This window comes from Taeniopygia guttata, chromosome 1, assembly GCF_048771995.1.
Source record: "Taeniopygia guttata chromosome 1, bTaeGut7.mat, whole genome shotgun sequence".
Taxonomy (NCBI): domain Eukaryota; kingdom Metazoa; phylum Chordata; class Aves; order Passeriformes; family Estrildidae; genus Taeniopygia; species Taeniopygia guttata.
In genome coordinates this window covers 99,350,623-99,370,061 of record NC_133024.1, presented here as the reverse complement: position 1 = coordinate 99,370,061, position 19,439 = coordinate 99,350,623, and the positions used below count along the sequence as shown (strand labels likewise).

The 19,439-nt window shown below is 39.8% G+C and overlaps 1 protein-coding gene across 2 annotated transcripts in view; it reads right to left on the bottom strand.

Annotated features, from left to right (window-relative positions):
- REPS2 (RALBP1 associated Eps domain containing 2) overlaps window positions 1-19,439 on the bottom strand; it is a 93,534-nt gene that overhangs the window by 56,514 nt on the left and 17,581 nt on the right. For both annotated transcript variants that reach the window (XM_030281452.4, XM_030281457.4), the window contains exon 2: window positions 2,042-2,165. In XM_030281452.4, the coding sequence (XP_030137312.4) occupies window positions 2,042-2,165 (124 nt within the window). The remainder of the gene's footprint in view (window positions 1-2,041; window positions 2,166-19,439) is intronic.

The following is a 19,439-nucleotide window of genomic DNA, read 5'->3' as shown; positions in this document are numbered from 1 at the left end:
TGTTACACAAAGCTACATTCACTAATTTAATATATAATCTCTCCATGCAAAGAGAAAGAAATAAGCCTTGTGCATGTTATTAAAGCAAGCAGCAAACTAATTTCCTGCCTTCAAAACCTTGCCTGTAATGAAAAGAATAGTTTCCCACAGAAACTGTGGGATGGATAAATTAATCAGTCAGGATCACAGTATCCTCAATGCTGCCATCATAAAAGGAACAAATCAAAAATAGTAGGGTTCAGAGATCACACCAAGGCCTAGAAAGACAGCTGTGTCAAAAGGTCCCACATTCCATCTGCTGTGCTGAGCAAGAGACTGACACTTTTTCACTCTTTAAGACAATTCCCAATTATTTTGCAGATACACCATTTATTTTTGTGCACAGTCACCCTAAAAGATCAATATAATTAAAATTAACAGATGGCTCAACACCAAGTAAAGTTATTTGTCCATCACCTCTATAATCTTTTACACCTACAGCTACAACCATGAGAAAAATAAATCAATTGGAATTTGGTACATGTTACTCACTTCACTCTAAAGGCACTCATAATATATTTTCAAGAGAAAACGTAATTAGCACTAGAAAAAGTTTTATTGAAATTTTATTGAAACAGTAAGTAAGCAGGATATCAATACAAGGACTGTAAGTACCTGTTTTCAGTCGTATTTGTGGATTATTTGCATATGCTGGACTTGTAAAACATACAGAGTAAATCTCAGTCCAGGTTTCTAATTTATTTTGTTGAGAGTTTTTTGTTGTTTGGGTTTTATTTTTCTTTTTAATTAACGTCTTTAAAAAGGACAGCAATGCAAGAGAGAGTGCACAAGCTGTTTGTAAGGAAAACTGACAGACAAATCCAGGCCACCCCTCTTCACCCTTGGTTCAAACTCCTGCTCCAGCAAGGCACTGAATTGAACTGTACCAGCTGCATCTGATCCCCTGCACTTGGCCAGGAGCTCTGCACCACAGGAGCTCAGCTCACCAGGTCACCATGTGCTTGCCATTCCAACCTTTCCTCCCTGGGATGGGGCAGACCTGGGAACCCTCTCCCTGTGCCTTAACATGCACATGGATTTGACATTTCATTGCCCTTATCAGGGACAGCAGAGGAGAAGCTGTGCTGGGAGCAGTGAGCTGATAGCAGAGTTGTGAGCAGGTGCTGCCTTTCCAGCCTTCTCTCTGATCTTGCAGCTGGCTGTTTTCCTCCTCCAGTGGGATGGTGCAAGCACAGCCTCAGGGCATGGCTTCAAGGCCCACCCAGGATACAGAAAATAAGGGTTCCAAGCTGTTCCAGCTCAAGCAAAAAGCCCTGTGTTTTGAAGCCTGAGCCCTGCTGAGGCAGTGCACATCACTGAAGCAAGAACACTGAGCCCCTTCCAAGTTGCTATCAAGGTTTCACAGCTGAAAGGGACCTGCTTTCTCTCTTCATATTTGAGTTAGATAAGACTATTTCAAGAAGTTTTCTTCTCCACCAAAAATGGTACATTTTATATTACTGTCAATTCATTGGGAAGAATAAAACTGTTCAAAAATATATCTAATATAAATTTTCACACCTATTCACAGTAAACACCATGATTTTATCGCCACTACCCATTTATTTCAGCAGAATTATTTGCTAAAGCAGATCAGTGTGACAATCTGGCCTGCACAGAGCAACTCCCTGACCTGCCCATGTCCCCCCTCGATGTGCCTCCACCCAAAGCAGCTATCAGCTCTCACTCTGGACAGCTGACAAGATTAGAGGCTGCAGGTGAGAGAGAAATGCATCTCACACACTGATCATCTGTCATTCCTGCTGCTCCTTTGTAATGCCTCTTCCAGGGGGAGATGTCATCTCAGATCTCCTGTGTCTGTAATTCTCTGCAATCTTCCACCACTCACCTGGAGTATGTAACATTACCCTCCACTCTTTCTCTGCTCCTTAAAATTGTTCATAGAAATGTAAGAAGAAAGTTTACCACCATGGAAAGTTTAAAAGCATTGAAGAAAGGGAGAAACAAGTGCATAGCACTGCAAGCAAAATTTGCTACTTACCATTCTTAATACTCTCAATCCGTACTGGGAACCCTGACTGTGCTGCTGCAATTAACTTCAAAGCAATATAAAATTGAGCAGGACCAAAATAACCCACACGCTTGGCTCCACAAACTTCTGTAATCTGAGAGAGAAGAGACACATTGTCAGTTAAATGCATTTTGCTCTTCTAGATGTCAACATCTCCACATAAACAAGAAAAAACTTTAAGAACACAAAATGCTTGTTGTATTTGAAGCTTTCTACTACGCATATTTGTTTCAACTCAGAGCATTAGTACATGAGAGACAGGTTGGTAGTTGTTAACGTTTTTCAGAAGTGCTGCTGGTTAACACTGCCATCCTAAAACAAGTTATGGGTTTTCATACTATGTAAGATTTTAACAGCAGGGGAAACTAAAAGTTCTTAAGTATCCTGTCCAGTAACCCTAACAACAAGAGTTCAGATAATTATCATAACTGGAACATAAACATAAAACCCCAGCACACTACTTGAGCAAACACTTAGTTTTTTGTGTGAAAAATTAACATGGTCTCAGGACTGAAGTTTAAATTCTCTGTATACTTCATTATTTGCTTCGCTCTGCCACTTTCATGAAGCAAAGTTCACACCATGTTCACACACTCAGACAATGACTAAACAGCAAATATCAGCAGATTTTAAGCATCGGCACCAATTCTCCCATGTCTGGAGCTACCAGATGTTCACAAACAAACTCCGGACAAGCACTGGGGTTAGAACAAAACTCCCATTTGCCCCAGATATAATAGGAAATCTCAAATTATTTTCCTGAAAATACACCTAGATTAGCAATGTTTACTGGCTGGCAAGGTGCAGCCTCTGTGACAGTTCTCCATGAGCAAGTGTTGCTTCTGGAAAGCCATGTCTATGGATTGGCTCCCAAGCTACAATAGCCTGACAGAAAGTATTAAATTGAATATAGGCAAATAGCACAAATGAAAAGTCTATTTTTTCTGATTATTTTTATATGTATATATACACATACATACACAGCAGCAAAATGTCAGGTCAAAAAATTACTGAGAAAATCAAATGTTTTGAAATGGTAGTTATTACTACTCAAAGACAATTGTTTTCAAGCAAACTCCTTCTTTTCTGTATGTGCCCTCTGCTTTGGCTGAATGAGCTCTGGCTACTTTCTCTTCCTACAAGTTTCAGACTTGGTCACAAGACATACCAAATAGGTTTTTTTTGCTTACTGCTTGATCAAAAGGGAGATTGAGTCTCTGTATAAGGACAGTTACAATTAACCAGAAGTATTCGTCATTCTCTTTACTTTTTTTCTCTCTATTACTGCATCCTTTTTTATTCTGCCATTCCCTCTATCACTCGCCTTGCTTCTTTTATTTTCCAGTGGGAAAGCAAGGCATTTGGGATGCACCTGAGATGGATGACGGGGCTCACCCTTGGTACCCTTCCTGAGCTCCAAAGCAGGGTTCTCCCCTGGGTCCTGGATGCCCTGGCTGTGCCTGGTGCAGTGGTGTGGAGCACAGATGACTGGACTGGAACATGGACATGGAACATGCACAGCAGCTGCACTTCAGACTGCTCCTCATGGGCAAAACCTCCGGGCACGCCAGGATCCGGCAGCTCTGGGGACAATGCTGCTGTGGCAGGTGTATGAGAGGCCACCAGCTTATCCAAGCCACCAGCCTGGGAGAAGCAGATGGAGAAGGGGCACAGCTGAGCTGAAATTCAATCCAGGTTCACAGCTCTGGTGTGTTATGGAGATGTTTGCTTAAAACATGCCAGTGCTGAACAGGGCAGCTGGCAAAAGCTGGGCACCACCGGCAGCCAGGCCCTCCCATGGAGGCCGCGGGTGCTCAGCTCCGGCGTGACCCACCAGCAGCGCCTGGCATGGCTCCTGCTGTGGGGCAGAAATGGCACACAAGGTCCCTGCCTGTGCCTACAGGATATACCTTATAGGGACTTTTCTCCTCTTGGGCTCTTTTCCTGCCCTGGCCACACTTCCTGCCCTGCCAATGCTTGCTGACATGGCGCAACAGCATCACCATGATGCGTTTCCTCTCGCTGGCGGCTGGAAAACGGCAATATTGAGCAGCTGGAACTTTCACAGAGATGCTACTACCTTCCCAAAGAGTTCATTTTCCATATATTTTCTCTACTTTGAAATATTAAGGTTGCTGAATGCTGCAAATGCTCTGCTTACTCCTCATATGGAAAAACCAATATTTTATTCTGAACAAGCAGACTAAAAATTTTTATCAAGGACATCTCACCCCTCAAAAATACAGTGATGTTTCTCAAGCACAAACTTATAGCCAACCAACTAGAATCTGCCTCTATGTAATTCTGCTTTTTGATTATAACAACAGAAATAAATTTTGTAGACACAAGCTTCTGTTACTTGTGCAACCAGACTCTGAGTTCTTTGTTAATGGTCCAGAACAAAAGATGGAAGCTGACAGACAGTCAAGTTTACTAGACAATTAATAGTGTGTATATATACAGATTAATTGCAGCTATAGGCATTTACTTGCATCAGGTTCCTTGTCCAGTTAAAGGAGAGGGTCTTGGGTTCCTTCCAGCCAGCATTTCACACTATCTGCAGCAGAACCCTGCTTAGAGGTGCCAACAGAGCAGCCCCTCTTCTCCAGCAACCACAGAAGTTGGTAGCAGATTAGCCTTTATCCAAAAGTAAATCCTCAGAACATGCTGCCTGCTCAAATTTTCACAGCAGCTTAAACTGAACACTGCATTATTTTTTTGTTTCTTGGTTTTACTTTTCACAGGGTCAGTGCACATAGCTTTTTGATGAACAAATTACACTTAGTGATATGCAATTCTGAAATTAAGCTCGTTTTTGTGATATGCTATTAGGAATCTCCTACGGTCCAACCAAATTAAAGGCACTGCATATGAATGTGATATGGTAATTTTTCTTTTTTTTTTTTTTCATTTTAAATCCTTGAATCAGTTGTCAGTTTGGGCTGCATACTTTTCAGCAAGCCAGCAAGAAAAGAACTGGTATTTTCTGCTTGTGCACTGCTAAACAGACGCACATATAAATCAAAACAACCTGCATGCCTTGATACTTCAAGAGATTTTAATCAAAACAATTGACTGTCCATTTATACTACAATTTTTCATTTAATTCTCCAGCAGAACTGAAATACTCCAGTGACAGTAAAATATTGAAGGAAAGTGTAATGAAGAATATATTGGAAATAATTTTTCATGGTGGTGGGTTACAGATGTTATTTGCCAAATCTAACCTAAGGACAATAAACAGAGTTAGTCCAAAATCACAGAGAATCACAAAATGGCTGGAGTTGAAAGTGACCTCTGGAGATCTTCGAGTCCAATCTCCTTGCTGAGGAGATCAGGATCACCTAGAGCTGGTTGTACAGGATTGCACACAGGAAGGTTCCAGAAATGTCCAGAGAAGGAGAATGTGTCATTCTCTCAGTAAAGAAGTCTTCCTCATTCAGAAGGCACTTCCAAAGGCACTTGAAACACAAAGTGTTTCACTTTGTGCCTGTTGCCCCTTGTGCTGTTGCTAGGCTCCACCAAGAAGCCCCTCCCTTCAAATACCTATATACATTGATAAAATCCCTTCTCCATCTTCCTCAGGCTAAACAGGTCCTGACCCCTCAGTCCACTCCTAAGAGATGCTCCAGTCCTCTGGTCATCTTTGGAGCAGTAATGCTTGAAGTTTAACCACTTGGACCCATCCCATACCTTCTAGACCCCTAACCCATGGGATTCCTCCAAGCAGTATCCTGAAGAGGCCAAACTCAGCTCTCCTGAAATCCAGGGCTGGGATCCTACTTTCTGCCCTGTTTCCTCCACACAGGTTCGTCAACTCTACCATGTCCACAAGTGGCTCCTCCACTACCTGTACCAAAAGCTGATCACCAGTGCTCTGCAGGACTCTCCTGGTCTGTGTTACAAGTTATGTCTTTCCAGAAGATACCAGAGTGGTTGAAGAAGGTGGTGAGGGCTTGTGATCATGAGGGTACTTCCAGCTGTCTGTAGAAGGCCTCATTGACTCCATCTCCTGCAGGTGTCCTGCAGCAATATTCCAGTCAGGCTAAATTGCCCTGTTCAATGGTTTGTGAGGTAAGAACACTGCTAAGTAGACAATGGGTATTCAGCATGTTGCCTTAACACACTTGTTTTGTACAGAAATTGCATCACATTCTCTACCAAGCACCCATAAGGAGAGAAAGAGCAAGATCTGTAAGCCTGCACACCTTCTGACAGGTGAGAAGTTTTGTTTTTCTAGGGTTGTAAAAATATATACTTTTTAGTAAGTATTAAAAAGCAAATCTCCAATTCACAAACATTAAAATCTGATATGTAGCTATGAGCTCTTCAGAAGAGATACTGTTTGAAACCACTCTGCTCCACACAAACTTCTAATAGAAAAGCTCTACATCTTCAGGTACTGGAACACAGAGCAGATTTTTGTATTTTTTATCCACTCACTGCTCTGCTCTATTGGCTGAGAGTGTTATTTTTATAATTGCTCCTTGAAGACATCCCATATGAAGCAGCTTTCCCCAGCCCAGTCTGACATTTTTCCAGCTCTCCCCAGTTCTCTCCAAACAATTTTCCACTGCAGTCTCCAAGAGCACTGACCTCACAAACAGACTGGGCAGGTCTAATTTAGATTGCAAGAACTAAACTTCAGAAACTGAATATGAGCCAAGAGCTGAAGCTTGTTTTTAATAAGTAGAAAAAGGAGTATTATCAGAAATAATTATACCCTATTCCTATGGCCAGGCTGAAATGGTCATCCTGGAGCCTTGAGGCAAAGGTAGATCTGGGGCTTTTGCTCTTTCATTTCGCTGCAGTGGCATCCTCTGTATCAGGCTGGCACACAGTTTTTGTCTGGTCTCTGTCACCCTGCTGATACCAGCCACACAGATGGACACTGCTTGTCATTCATGGGCAAATCCAGCTCAAAGGCTCTCACAACTCCATGTGGGCTGAGGGATCCTGTGAGAGCACGTGTGAGCTGAATGAGTCACCTCATTTGGAGGGAAAAAGAAGGTGACCATCACTGGCTCCTATGTCAAAGGAAATTTTCTCTCTACAATTTCCATCTCAGCGCAACCCCAGAATGCACATCTATTTTCTTTGTCCTTGCTCAATCTACAACGAGGTAGAAATATTTTCCAGTTTATCAACTGCCTCTGAATTTTAGGGAAAGTGTTGAAAAGCTTTTGCCATTACCCAGTGCATACCTCACCCAGTGCTCTCCTGAGGACAACCAACTGTGATGCCACTGCTCAGTCCTCAACCACAGAGTGACCTCAGGCTCCCTTCTGGGTCAGCCAGCCGCTTATAATAGTTTCAAAGACAAATATTTGCAGCAGTGGCTTATCAACAGCTTATCTCAAAATTGTGTCATGCATCTGACCCACTTTACCCTTTCTTCTTTTTTTTTTTCTTTTTTTTTTTAATTTGTGTTTACAGACTCTTTGATCTGCTTATTACAGACAAGTTTTGCTACATTCTTAAACAGGTACTTCTCTCTCAATGGATCATTGTTCAGACATTTGTAATACTATTTGGAGCTCAGGGCTACATATCTATTTCTTCAATATTTAAAGCAGAGTAAGAAACAACACATCAAGGATTACAGACTGGGAAGGCATTAAGAATATGCTGGGGTGTTACATTCCCAGCATATACATAGGAACAGTACATAGGAAGAGGCCCTGCAATGGATTAGGCTCATTACCTCTGCTCCATCATATCAGTGGTGTTTTCGTAACTATTTATTTTCTTCTGTCATCTTGTCTTTTAAAAACAGATGCTTTAGCTATTTTGGATGTTTTTAAGCATAACCTGAAATGCTTACTAAAAATCAAGCTATTTTAAACAAGCAGGGTTCAATGTTTATAACAAAACTTTAAACAGCTTAGTTTATGGCACCGAAGACAACACATACACAGTATATTTTTAAAGAGCTAACTATAATACATTCTCATTGTTTAATCTCTGCATGATCATCACCTTACTTTTAAGAACATCATTTCAAATTGCAAGGCATGCAACAGATAAACTGCAAAAGTTTCACAACTTCATATAACAAACATAGCACTAAAAGCAGCAGAGAGCAACCCCCTGAGTTAGGCAAAAACCCACTGACAGCATCATCAGGGTTTCCCTCCTCCTGGCAAGACCCAGAACCATCCACATCTGCCTGCATTAGTGCTCCATCACACCTTTACATATGTGGGGGGAGAGCACTTCACTCTGGGAACAGGGAAACATTTTTCCATCAGCTCCAAGCAGAACATTTTACACCAACACTCTGAGAACCTCATGATTCAGCGCCCACTGTCCGCAACACCACCGACAGAACTGCATGAAACAAACACAAAATCAGGTTCAACAACTCCAAGTCGGACAATGAAGTTTAACAGTAGAACCATTTTATGTACTGGAAAATGTTGATTCCTTAGCAGAGGTTAAAAATTACCCCAACCTGTCACACAACTGGTTTCAATCCTGCCTGTGAGCAGGACAGGAGCAGGACAGGAGCAGGACAGTCACACTTGGTCAGTGCAAGAGTCTGTCCAGTCCTCTGTCTTGTGTAACAGGGAGCTGTGCATGCCTAAGGAAACCCAAGCATGTGAATCATGCAGTACTTCTCTTCAAGTGGAAGACTCGTAATGCCAGCATACCACAAGTCACAAAATATTGATCTGAATTATACAGCTATGAGGACATGTGAGTCAGCACTGATAAGCCAAAGATTTCAATTATTAAGGAGTGTTGACAAGAAAAAGTCTGCCAGAGAATAAAGGCTGCTGATGCATGCTAATACTTATAAACCACTGAAATGTACCTGAAAGAAATGCCATCTCCCGTGCTCAACCTTTAGTCTTTAATACACAAAGGTTACTCAACCATGTACCTGTATGTGATGTGGAAAAGCTGGATACTTTCATCTCATGTCAGCCTCATAGGGGAGTTTAAGAAGTCCCATTCCTGAGAAATATCTGACAATCACCACACCAAGTAAATTATTTTTGTGATAACAGTGCCTACGGCCTTAAGTCAGAGGTTGTTACACACATTTGCTGATACTGCATTCTGTCTTTGATAGCAAAACCTAGCACCACCTTCAACAAACACATACCTTTAGGAGCATGTGAAAAGGCTACAGAGGTGAAAGAGATGAAGCAAATTATTTTCAAAACCTCCTTGCCTTTTTTTTCTCACTATTTGGAAAATGGATGCTCCAAGAACAACATTCATGCATCTAAAGTTGTTCTGTGTTTCATATTTACTGTCTGCATCAAATTTGTATTAACATGATCGATAAATACAGCACATGTCAATAAATATCTGTAAGAGTATAAGTAAAATTTTAGTAATGCTTTGAACACAAAAAATAAAGTCTGAGAACAGGTTACTCCAGCTTTAAGAACTTGGCACAAAGATGTCAACAATCACTACAGATTTTTTATATAAATCCATTTATCCACTGAACTGCTTCACATTCTTTGTAGATAATCAGTTTGCATCCAGATATGGCCCCACAGACACTCAGCAGGTCACTCTCTGCAATGCTGCATGCACAGTCTTGCCAAAAATCAGTGTTAAAATCTGAAAACCCATAGAAATTTACAAAGTAAACAGAATTGAGTTATAGATGCTTTATCTGCTTTTCAAATCATGACTGTGGAAGCAAGGGAGTAAGAGCAAGTAAAATGGCAAGCAGGGAGTTGTCACACTGCCCCATCCAAACAAGTAAATTGCAGAAAATTTCCACAAGGGTTATCCAAATTTCTTCTGATGCAAGTCCCTGCCAAGAGCATTTAATTCCCTTGGACATGAGTTTCATAAAGGTCATCCTACAGATGGTTATCACTATATATTTTATACAGTGCAAATATGGTAAAGGCACTAGTCATCCCAGAATTTCTGTTCATTTTCCTGCTCACCTCATCTCTTTCAAGAGCATATCTAGGGACATAACACAGATAAAGTCCAAGACATGACAGAATAGAACCCAGACTCTCCAATTCTTGTCCACTCAGCAGAGACATGATCCCAAACTCCCCTTACCAACAAGCAACTGACATTGCAAGAGCTTGACGGAGGCAGAATGTAACTATCCACACTGAAATTTGGCCAGGGCTGGAACTAGGCCAGCCAAAATATCCATCTGTTCCTAAAACTTTCATTTTCTGAAGGTTGAACGAAAATAGTATCGAAATCTTACTGCTAGTGAGAGTGAATGGGGAGCTGCTTTTTAGCTCAAGTGGAAATGCCATGTTTTGCACAGGAGCCGCACCAGTATCCTCTGGGAATGGAAATACAGGATGATCATGGGAAAATTAAAGGACAACACTACTTTTGCCACACAAAATCCTTGTGGTTTGGGCATTTTAGACTACTTTGGCAACAAAGCTGTTTATTATTTCAAGTAATACTTCACACAAGCAGCATATCTGTTAGCATATTTTGATCTTCAGAGTACATTTTCACTGATTTAAAAATACAGCACTCATTTATAAGCTTGAGTTCACTGTTAATCCAATGTATTTCAAAATGTATTCAAAATGCTGTGTGTCTATACATATGCAAAATTAAAATTAAATATAACTTGAAACTCAGCCTAAAAAATCAAACCTTTAAAGGAAATACTTTTGCAATCTGTCCAAGCCTTTTTTTACAAAAGGAAAAATTGTCCCTCCATTGTTGCAGTTCAGATATGGATTGAAATACCTATCATGAGAGGTTTTTAAAAAAAAAAACCCTGACAATACGGACATTTTATAATGGAACTTGAAGCCACTTAAAATGATGGACTCTCCAAGTATGCACAAAAGCATATCAATGAATCTTGTGGTTTGTCATTCATACAGAGAATCCTTCTCCTACCTTTGTTAAATTTCAGTCTCTTAACAGCATACCACAAACTGAGAAATAACAGATTTTTCTGAAGAAAAAAATAAATCCTCATTGGTTGGGTTGACGCCTTATTTCTTGTTGAAGTACAAACTCAGTTTGGGTATTACTCATACAAAACAAATGCATATTACAGAAAATTCCATAAGGTGTTGCTAGACAGGATTTAATTTACCCGTTGAAGAAGCAAACATCAACACTTTGTTGCAACTTACTCTCCAATAAATGAGTCACACACGAAGCTCTGCTTCATGTGTACAAGTCTGTTTTGCTCTCATGTTAAAACATCATCATAAAAAGCTTCAGTATAAGTAACAGTCTGTGAAATCATTGTCCCACCACCCATAAAGAAGCTTGCCAAACTCACCTAAGGTGCAAAGAGTATCTTGAAAAATGCTGAAAAGGCTTAGCATTAAGGAGATAGCATCTCCTGTGCACACACCATAATGTGTTATGTACAATCAAAACATCTTCTCAAATTCAAAGACCCTTTTTGCATCTAAAGAAAAACAATGGACACCATTGCTAGATAAATGCTGAAGTCAAGTGTAGTGAGGAAAATGGGCTAAAAGTCTGGTAACTTTTTTGTAAAAGTATAAAAAATAACTGTTATCAGAAATTTCTTTTGACAGTTCCGCTGTTAAACTCAAGCTAAGGCTACCCAAAATATGTGCCTTTACAGTCAAATCTTTCTTTTCCCATTCTGCCCAAGTAACTGCATTGCTATAAGTGAACCTCAGAAAGCAGAGTTGTTTTAAATCACCACTGCGAGGTCTAGAGGACTGCCTACAGACAGTACTGCAGTGTGCTCCTGCTGCCTCTACAACAGCTGCCTTATTATTTCCACATTTCTTTGTAACTACAAGGAAATACTTCAGGAGTTTCACTCTCAGATACTATGCCAGGATAACTTTACAATCTGTTCCATTTGTAGGCGTTCTCACAGCTGAAAGCATACCAAGAGCGACCGACAGTAAACCTCATGACAATTGCTGTTATCTTCTCACATCCAGGCAAAAACATTTCTCTACTTCTCTTGGAAGGTGAGCAGTCTTTTCTTCTTAGCAAACATTTTCGTACTTGTTGATGGGACACAACTCCTCCAGCCACCACTGCAGTCTTGATGCACCCAGTCACAAACTAGATCTAAATAAATTCCTCATCTCTGATCATACTCAAACAAGGCACCTCGCTCAATTCCCCTCTGTACAGGGACAAAACACTTGGATGCTGAGCCACATGGGCCACGGTTTAATTGTGCGGGACAAACTTTTGTGTGGGTTGTAGATGACAAAAGATCAAACACAGAGGACACCTAATGTTGTTTAGAAAGATTGCAGAAAAACATCCAGTGTTTAGCTTTTTTACATTTTAGTGACAATTTGCATCATTGCAGTACAAGGCCCATGAAGAAACTCTAAATCTTTTGAAGTTTCAAGATAAACATGAGTTTTCTGCTGTTTGAGTTCAATTATAAAGAATATTACCCAAATAACAAGGTACTTTGAAAAACTAAAAAGCAATAGCAGAGGCAGTAATCAAAACTCCCCTTTCAGCAGTCATCAGCACTTAACTCATTTTGCCAAGCTCTTTTGGCCTCAAGCAGCAGTAGTACCACTGACTACCAGTGCATTGATGTGTTCTTCACGTTTCCTTCCACAAACCCTTACAAAATCCCAGTCCAAAGCTCAAGAGACTTCCACTTCTCATTCCCACGCTGCCAGCACTGCGCCCCTTCCAGAATGCTCCAGCAGCTCAGGGCACTGGTGGCCAGGCTGCACCCAAAAGCACCGGGCTGCAGAGCTTCCACTTCCATGAGCTCACATTCCCCAAGTGAGGGTTTGCAGAGGAGTCTGGAAAACTCCTCCTTTGGGAGATGTGCTGACAAAGGCTTAGAGCTGGCTTACTTTGCTCTAAAAATTGGCAATTAAGTCAGGTTTCCCATGAATTTTGGGACAAACCCTTTAAAATGGAGGAGGAATACTGAGCTTCCGTAATTATTGAAAGAAATAAAAGCAAAGGTAGTGACCCTTAACAGAGCTGAGACTTGAATTTTGTGCTGCTGTGTTGAACTGTGGTGTCTCTGGCTGCCCATGGAATCCACAGGCTGCCCCACTGAAAGCCCACTGGAATAGTGGGTTCTCAGGGCAAGGGGACAGGCAGGCTCCTGGAGTACCTATTGGTACTTCCATGCAAGAAGTATTCCCAGGATATGCATCTGGGGAAGTCTCAAACCCCACCCAAATATAGTGACCCAAACCCAACCAGTGACACATAGCAGAGCTGGCCAAAAAAATACAGCAGCAAAGTTATCAGCTCCAGGTTTCTGGATTGAACTTTTGAAAGCCTGGCAGATGGATCAAAGCTGGATGGCCTCTCCCACGCACGACTCTTCAACAGCAAGATTTCTCAACAAGACAAAACTCTAGTTGACCTCTCTGGATCTCTTTCTTTTCAATGGGCCTTGGTTCCAGTAAAGAAATGGAATAAAGCTTTTCTTATACATTTTTCTCTAACATATGATTTGTAACACCAGATTTTTTCACTCCAGCCAGTGCAATACAGATGAGTGTTTAAACATTCACTTCAGCAACACCTTTACACTTGTTTTCATTACATTTCCTCCCTACTCTTTAACTGCTTAAAACAACTCTAAGACCCAAACATCACAATACACAAAATTAAATAATACATCACTTAGGAACACCCCCTTGCAACATCTTCCATAGCACTACAGAAAGAGACAACTGTCCAGAATTAAACTTTAGCAACATGGTCTTAAAGATTCAGAAACTATTTAGAAAAACTACTCTTTTTTTTTTTAACCAATGTGGTTTAAAAAATTAAATTAAAACATTAAAATTAAATTTAAATTTAAATTAATCAATGTGGTTAAAATTAAATTCATTTAAAATTAAATTTGTGGTTACAAAAATTAAATTCTGTACATTAGAAAAGGAGACCAAAAGTCCTACAGAGTTTAAATTATGTTATTTCCAAAATCCCAGAGGGAGTAAGTGATGAAGCTTGTTTTCCAAGTCTTCATGGCAGAGTGAAGATTTCTGCAGTTTAAAATTAATTGACATGTTATTAGGAGCACTGCACTCAATTGAAATGGGCATAATTCACTGACAAAGAGGTAAGTCAGGAGTGAAATTCTGTAAAAGGATTTTCTAACCACCAGGTCAGTGGCAATTTGTGTGAACAGCTTAGGCTGGTTCACTCTGGAAAGGCAAAAGTCACTTAATGGTGCAGCCTATTTCTCAGCTATCAGAGATGCTGCACGATCCATCCCACGTCAGTGCCGCAGCCATTCCTGTTCAACTTTTCTCTCCTGTTCTGATAATGATAGCCTAACTTGCACTTGCAAAAGACTGTCAAATATTGCTTTGGACTTCTAAGACATCAATAATTCTCCACACAGGGTACCTGTGCACCGAACTAAGCAACTCACACACTTGCACAGCTGAGGGGAGCAACTCGATGACAGAGGTTTGTGATAGGTATGCAAATGCCTGTTTCATTTCTCCATTCTTGGCACAACTTTCAACAAAAATTTATGACTCAAAATAGCTAATTAATAAGGGAGAAATTAAAATGTTGTGCAGAGAAAAGACTGCTGATTTATTCAATTCTGAAGCGATGGGTAAAATGGAGAGAGATCTGCGACCAATGTTGCATGCAAAGGCACTAATGACCACTGCAGGAAATGTATTACTATCTGCAAAGCAAGAAACAAAGGTCCAGTCAAATCTTAGTGATTTTATAAGGATATGAGTATAGTTATTTGTGATCCAGGTCTCATTTGATACTGAATTTAAAAAAATCTGGGAATTCTGTATCAAATGAGACTTGAATCACAAACAGCTATACTGAAATCTAGTTGTGATTGGCACAAAGTACATGAGCTAGCACTTTAACCCTGCAAGAAATCCTTCTACAATCAAATGGGTCAGTTCACAAATGGAGCATAATCCAAAAACAGGACAATAAGTCTGCATTTGCCGTCAGAAGACAGTTCCATGCTTGTCTTCTGCTGTGCTGCATATTCAGTATTTACAATCTGCTCTAAATAACTATTCTATTAAGCAATTATTTTGCATTGGCCCATCATTCTAGAAAATTAAGCTCAGCAGAGATGCACTGGGAAAGAGCAACTGTGTACCAGCTCCACTCATGGCTGCTGCTGAAACACCTTCTCCAGCTCTCAGCACAGTTGCTTTGCAGAGGAGCTCACAAGGTATTTGAAATGCAAAATTATTCTGTTTCTCATTTCTTTGGTCTTAATGCAACAATTAACATTATGCTTATTTTAATGCACCTCTATTATTGAGGAGAAAACACAGCAGGCAAAGCATTTAAGACTATTAGCTGTAAGGCTTTTATGACTTTCACAGGACTTTCTGGCATTAATCTAGAAAAACAAAAGGACATCTGTACACATTGCTAGATATTAGAATAAAAAATTATTTGCAAAAGCTTGCCACATGCAGCTTTTCTAAATATCTGTTCGTTTTTAGCATTACTTTGCTTCAGTATTGAAAATTAAGCCTATGCACCACGACAGTGAATGAACTAGTTAGCAATCATTTTTCCTTTCAATTGCTTTATTTTCTTTCTTCTTCTTTAATACTGGGAAGTTTTATATTTAGTCAGATGTCTCCAGGCAAATTATTGCTTAAAGCAAATGAAAACTAAATACCAAAACCCAAGCCTGTGTTGCACAACAATTCTTAAAGGTAGCAGCCTCTCTTCCTTCTCCTAACCCTCTGCCCTATACTTTGCACAATTTCTGCACTAAATGAAAGCGGAGTCCTGAAGCGCAAATAGTTTATCGTGCAATTAAACCCCACAACACATTCACAAAAGGAGACAAAGTACAGCAGCTTTAAAGAAAGAAACAAAAATGCAGAAGATTTTAATAAAATTATATTTTACTAAGCACGTAGTCTTTGAATAACTGAGCTAGAAATTCTTTTCTTCTAAATTTCTCTCAGATTCACATTAAAACAACCCCATGGAAATTCACTAGGAAAGCTCAAGGGTTGAAAACCCCTGAGTCTCTTAACTGCTATGTTAGTTTGAAGCCTAAGAACAAGCAGCAGTACTTAACAAATATATACTCTTTCCCCTATTTTCCTTGACTAAACCATTTAAACTCCTCAGAGTGCAGGAACCGCTTAAGCTTTTAATTCTCTTAGTGCTTTTGCACAGGAATCTGTTGGCTTAGTAGACTTACAACAACCACTTTGTTAGGCATGAGAAGCAAGATAACACTGCCACCAGTGCCCTTCACCCCGGTCCCACCTAACAAATACTGCCCTGCCTCCCCAGCTGCTGCCCAGCAAGACTACCACAGCAAGTGCTGTCAGTTTGGGATATCTCAAGATTTATTTTACTGGGAAATTAAATTTCAGCTGTTCCTATTACTGACAACTTACTGAAAGCAAGTTTAAATTGAAGAGGAAAATATTTGAATACAACAGAAAACACATTATTGCCACACTTCTTCACTTGTCATTTTTCAACTGTGGCTTAGTTTTATTTTGCTGTTGAAACTGGGTCTACAGTCAGAAAGAAGGAGTGGTTTTTCCATGTGTAAATACTTAAAAAAGATACAGATTACATTTCATTGTTGGTTTTGAGGGTAGGCTAACAGGGAGAGAAGGGCTGATGCAAAATACTGGGAATTTTTGGGGGGAGAGGGAGGTGTTTTAAGTTGCTGGGGTTTGCACAGGGGCAGGGGAAAAATGCTAGTTTTACATCTGCTCTCCTGGTGACCCATCCACCAAGCAAACAAAAAAGCACCTCCATTGATGGTCTGCTTCAAACCACAGTTGGAAGCTCATTGCTGATGAGCATGAATAGGAGTTCTTTCTTTCTTCAAGTCCTTAGCCATACTAACTTTCTAAGTTGCTTTACAGTACCTGTACAGAGGAGTTTCAACCTCTAAAAAAACTGTTTTAGGCAGGAAAAAAAGATCAAACTATCTACCCACAAGCACTTTTTCTCTAGAAACAAATCAATGTATGCATATTTTGCAATACTATCTGAAAGACTCCCAGATTTTATTAAAAAGTGAAACATCAAGATAAAATTACTTTTAAAATAACCTATGGTATGACAGTAGTTCTGAATTAAAATTAGAATTGAATTAAAATTACCTACTCTAACTAGCAACAAGAAATTAAAAGTAGCACTGCCCATTATACATTTTAAAAAAATGTAAACTTTCTAATTCTCAGAAAAATTTCTGGTGAGTACAAATTCTTAAAATAGTTGGAGAAAAAAGCCTTTTCTTGACATGTATGGCAGAGAGACTGTTTTTACTCACTACAGTTTCAAAACTCTGTTTGGGATTGATGTCACAAATAATTCTGACTCTCAGCACTGTACATACCTTACTGGCACAAAGAGAGAATTTAATACTGACATATAAAATAGAGCTTTGAGGAATTTTATGCCTATAGACTCCAGTGATCTTGAGGTACATGAAAAAGCAGGGTGATTTTAACTCTGGCAAATAACAAATTTTGCTACCTTTTCCTCTCAAATAAACCCTAAGAACTACACAAATTTACAGATAATCTGTATGTTCCTATGCAAACAATCACAAAAAAACCTGAAAATTGCAAATGTCGCAATGCACTAAGCCGGAAAAAGCATTCAAAATGCCACATAAATAATACAGTTAGTAAAACCAATTTAAAAAATTCAGAAAGATAAACTTATTTTTCAAATACCCATGCCCTTTTAGAATCTTATTTGCCTACCTGTATGTTTCATCCTTCTAGATTTAGAAATACAGAAAATCTTTTGTTCACAATGAACAAGTAATGCAAAAATTACTCAATTAAATTACAGTTTATAATATAATTTTTTTGTATTATGTACCTTACTTTTTAATGTCACAATATTTGGGCACCATACCCAGGCTTTTATTGTTTTAAATCCCTCAGAAGTGCTTTCACAATAATAATTCCCACAACACTGAAAATCTTTGGCATTATACTTTAATGTCAAAAGGAATTAATTCAAACTGAATGAAAACAAAACCTTTTGTGCTTTTAAACAAGAACTTTTAATGAGGTATATAATTGCACTTATTGCACATCAACAGTACAAATTTAATTCAGATTGCATAAAAATGCCAGATTTTTTTTTCCCTTCTTGCTAAAAAAGCTGGAGGCACTACCACAGAGTATTAACTTTAAAAATCTTGACAGTCCCCACAGGAAACTGATTTTCTACAAAAACTTTGGGAAGAGCTTAGCTTGGATCCAGAACAAGACATTTATAGTCCATTTGGGTCCCAGCCTCCAACACAGTGCACAGATGAGGGTGCAGCATATGGAAACCCAACACATTGAACGAGTCCACATCAGATGAAACTTTGAGAATAGGAGGAACAAAATAGAAGGTAACCGAAAACCAATTCTAGAGTTTAATATTTTTCCTAAGTCTCCTTATTAAGCATTCTGTAATGAAAGTGTTTGCATAGTAATTGCTGATCTTCTATAAGACTTGACAGACATATGAGATGGCAATCATCCAACTCATTTGGCTCCCAAGAGCTTCATATACGACTTGTTTTTAAAGGAATTAATAAGAAACATTTCCAACTCAACAAGGAATTTACTGTGAATTCATTCCCTTATTTGCGGGGGGATTGTGTGGGTTTTAATCTTTATTTTGGGGTTGTTTGCTCAGTTTGGTGCCAGTATTTCCAGCTGAGGGCCCTTTGAACACTGGGTGCTGTTATGAGGCTTTTATTTTCTGGTCCACAACCAGTGCTGGTTTCAGGGACAAGAAGTATATATGACCACACAGGGAAGTCACTAACAGTAGTATGTTTTAAAAACTAGAACTTGAAGGAAAGAAGACAGATACACCACATACAACACAATCCACCATCTCAACACATGTGCAGAAACCACAACCCTGCCTTGCTGCAAACTAACATGGTTTTATGAACCTCAAAATCTTCATGAACTCTTTATGGATTAGCCCACTGGGGCAAGGAGAGAGTTCTGGGGCAGGCAATGACCCCAGAAAGTAAAGATCCTGCAGTTGGCTGATGCATTTTGACTGTCTTGAGGGCCGTGATCCGTGGTTGAGATCAGCAGAATGGGTGGTACAGCCCTGTCCACAGGGAGGACCTCTCCTGGCACTGCAGCTCCCCAGGCCTTTGAAAACATACCAGTGTGTCTGTCTTGGGCACAAGGGACTCGCCACTCAGAACCCAGAGGAAAGCCACAGTGGAATTCTCACTTCTCTGAAGAATAGCTCCCATCTTACATCTTACATCTTACATCTTACATCTGATGTGACCATTTACACTGACTTCTGTCTAACTAGCAAATGCCACCTCAAGATTCTTGAAGAAAAGCTTTCTCTGCTTGCACTTTCCCAAGACTTCCTGCAAAAATGTCCAAATGTAAATGTCAGTCTGCAGCACTAAACTAAAAGGAGGCATGGC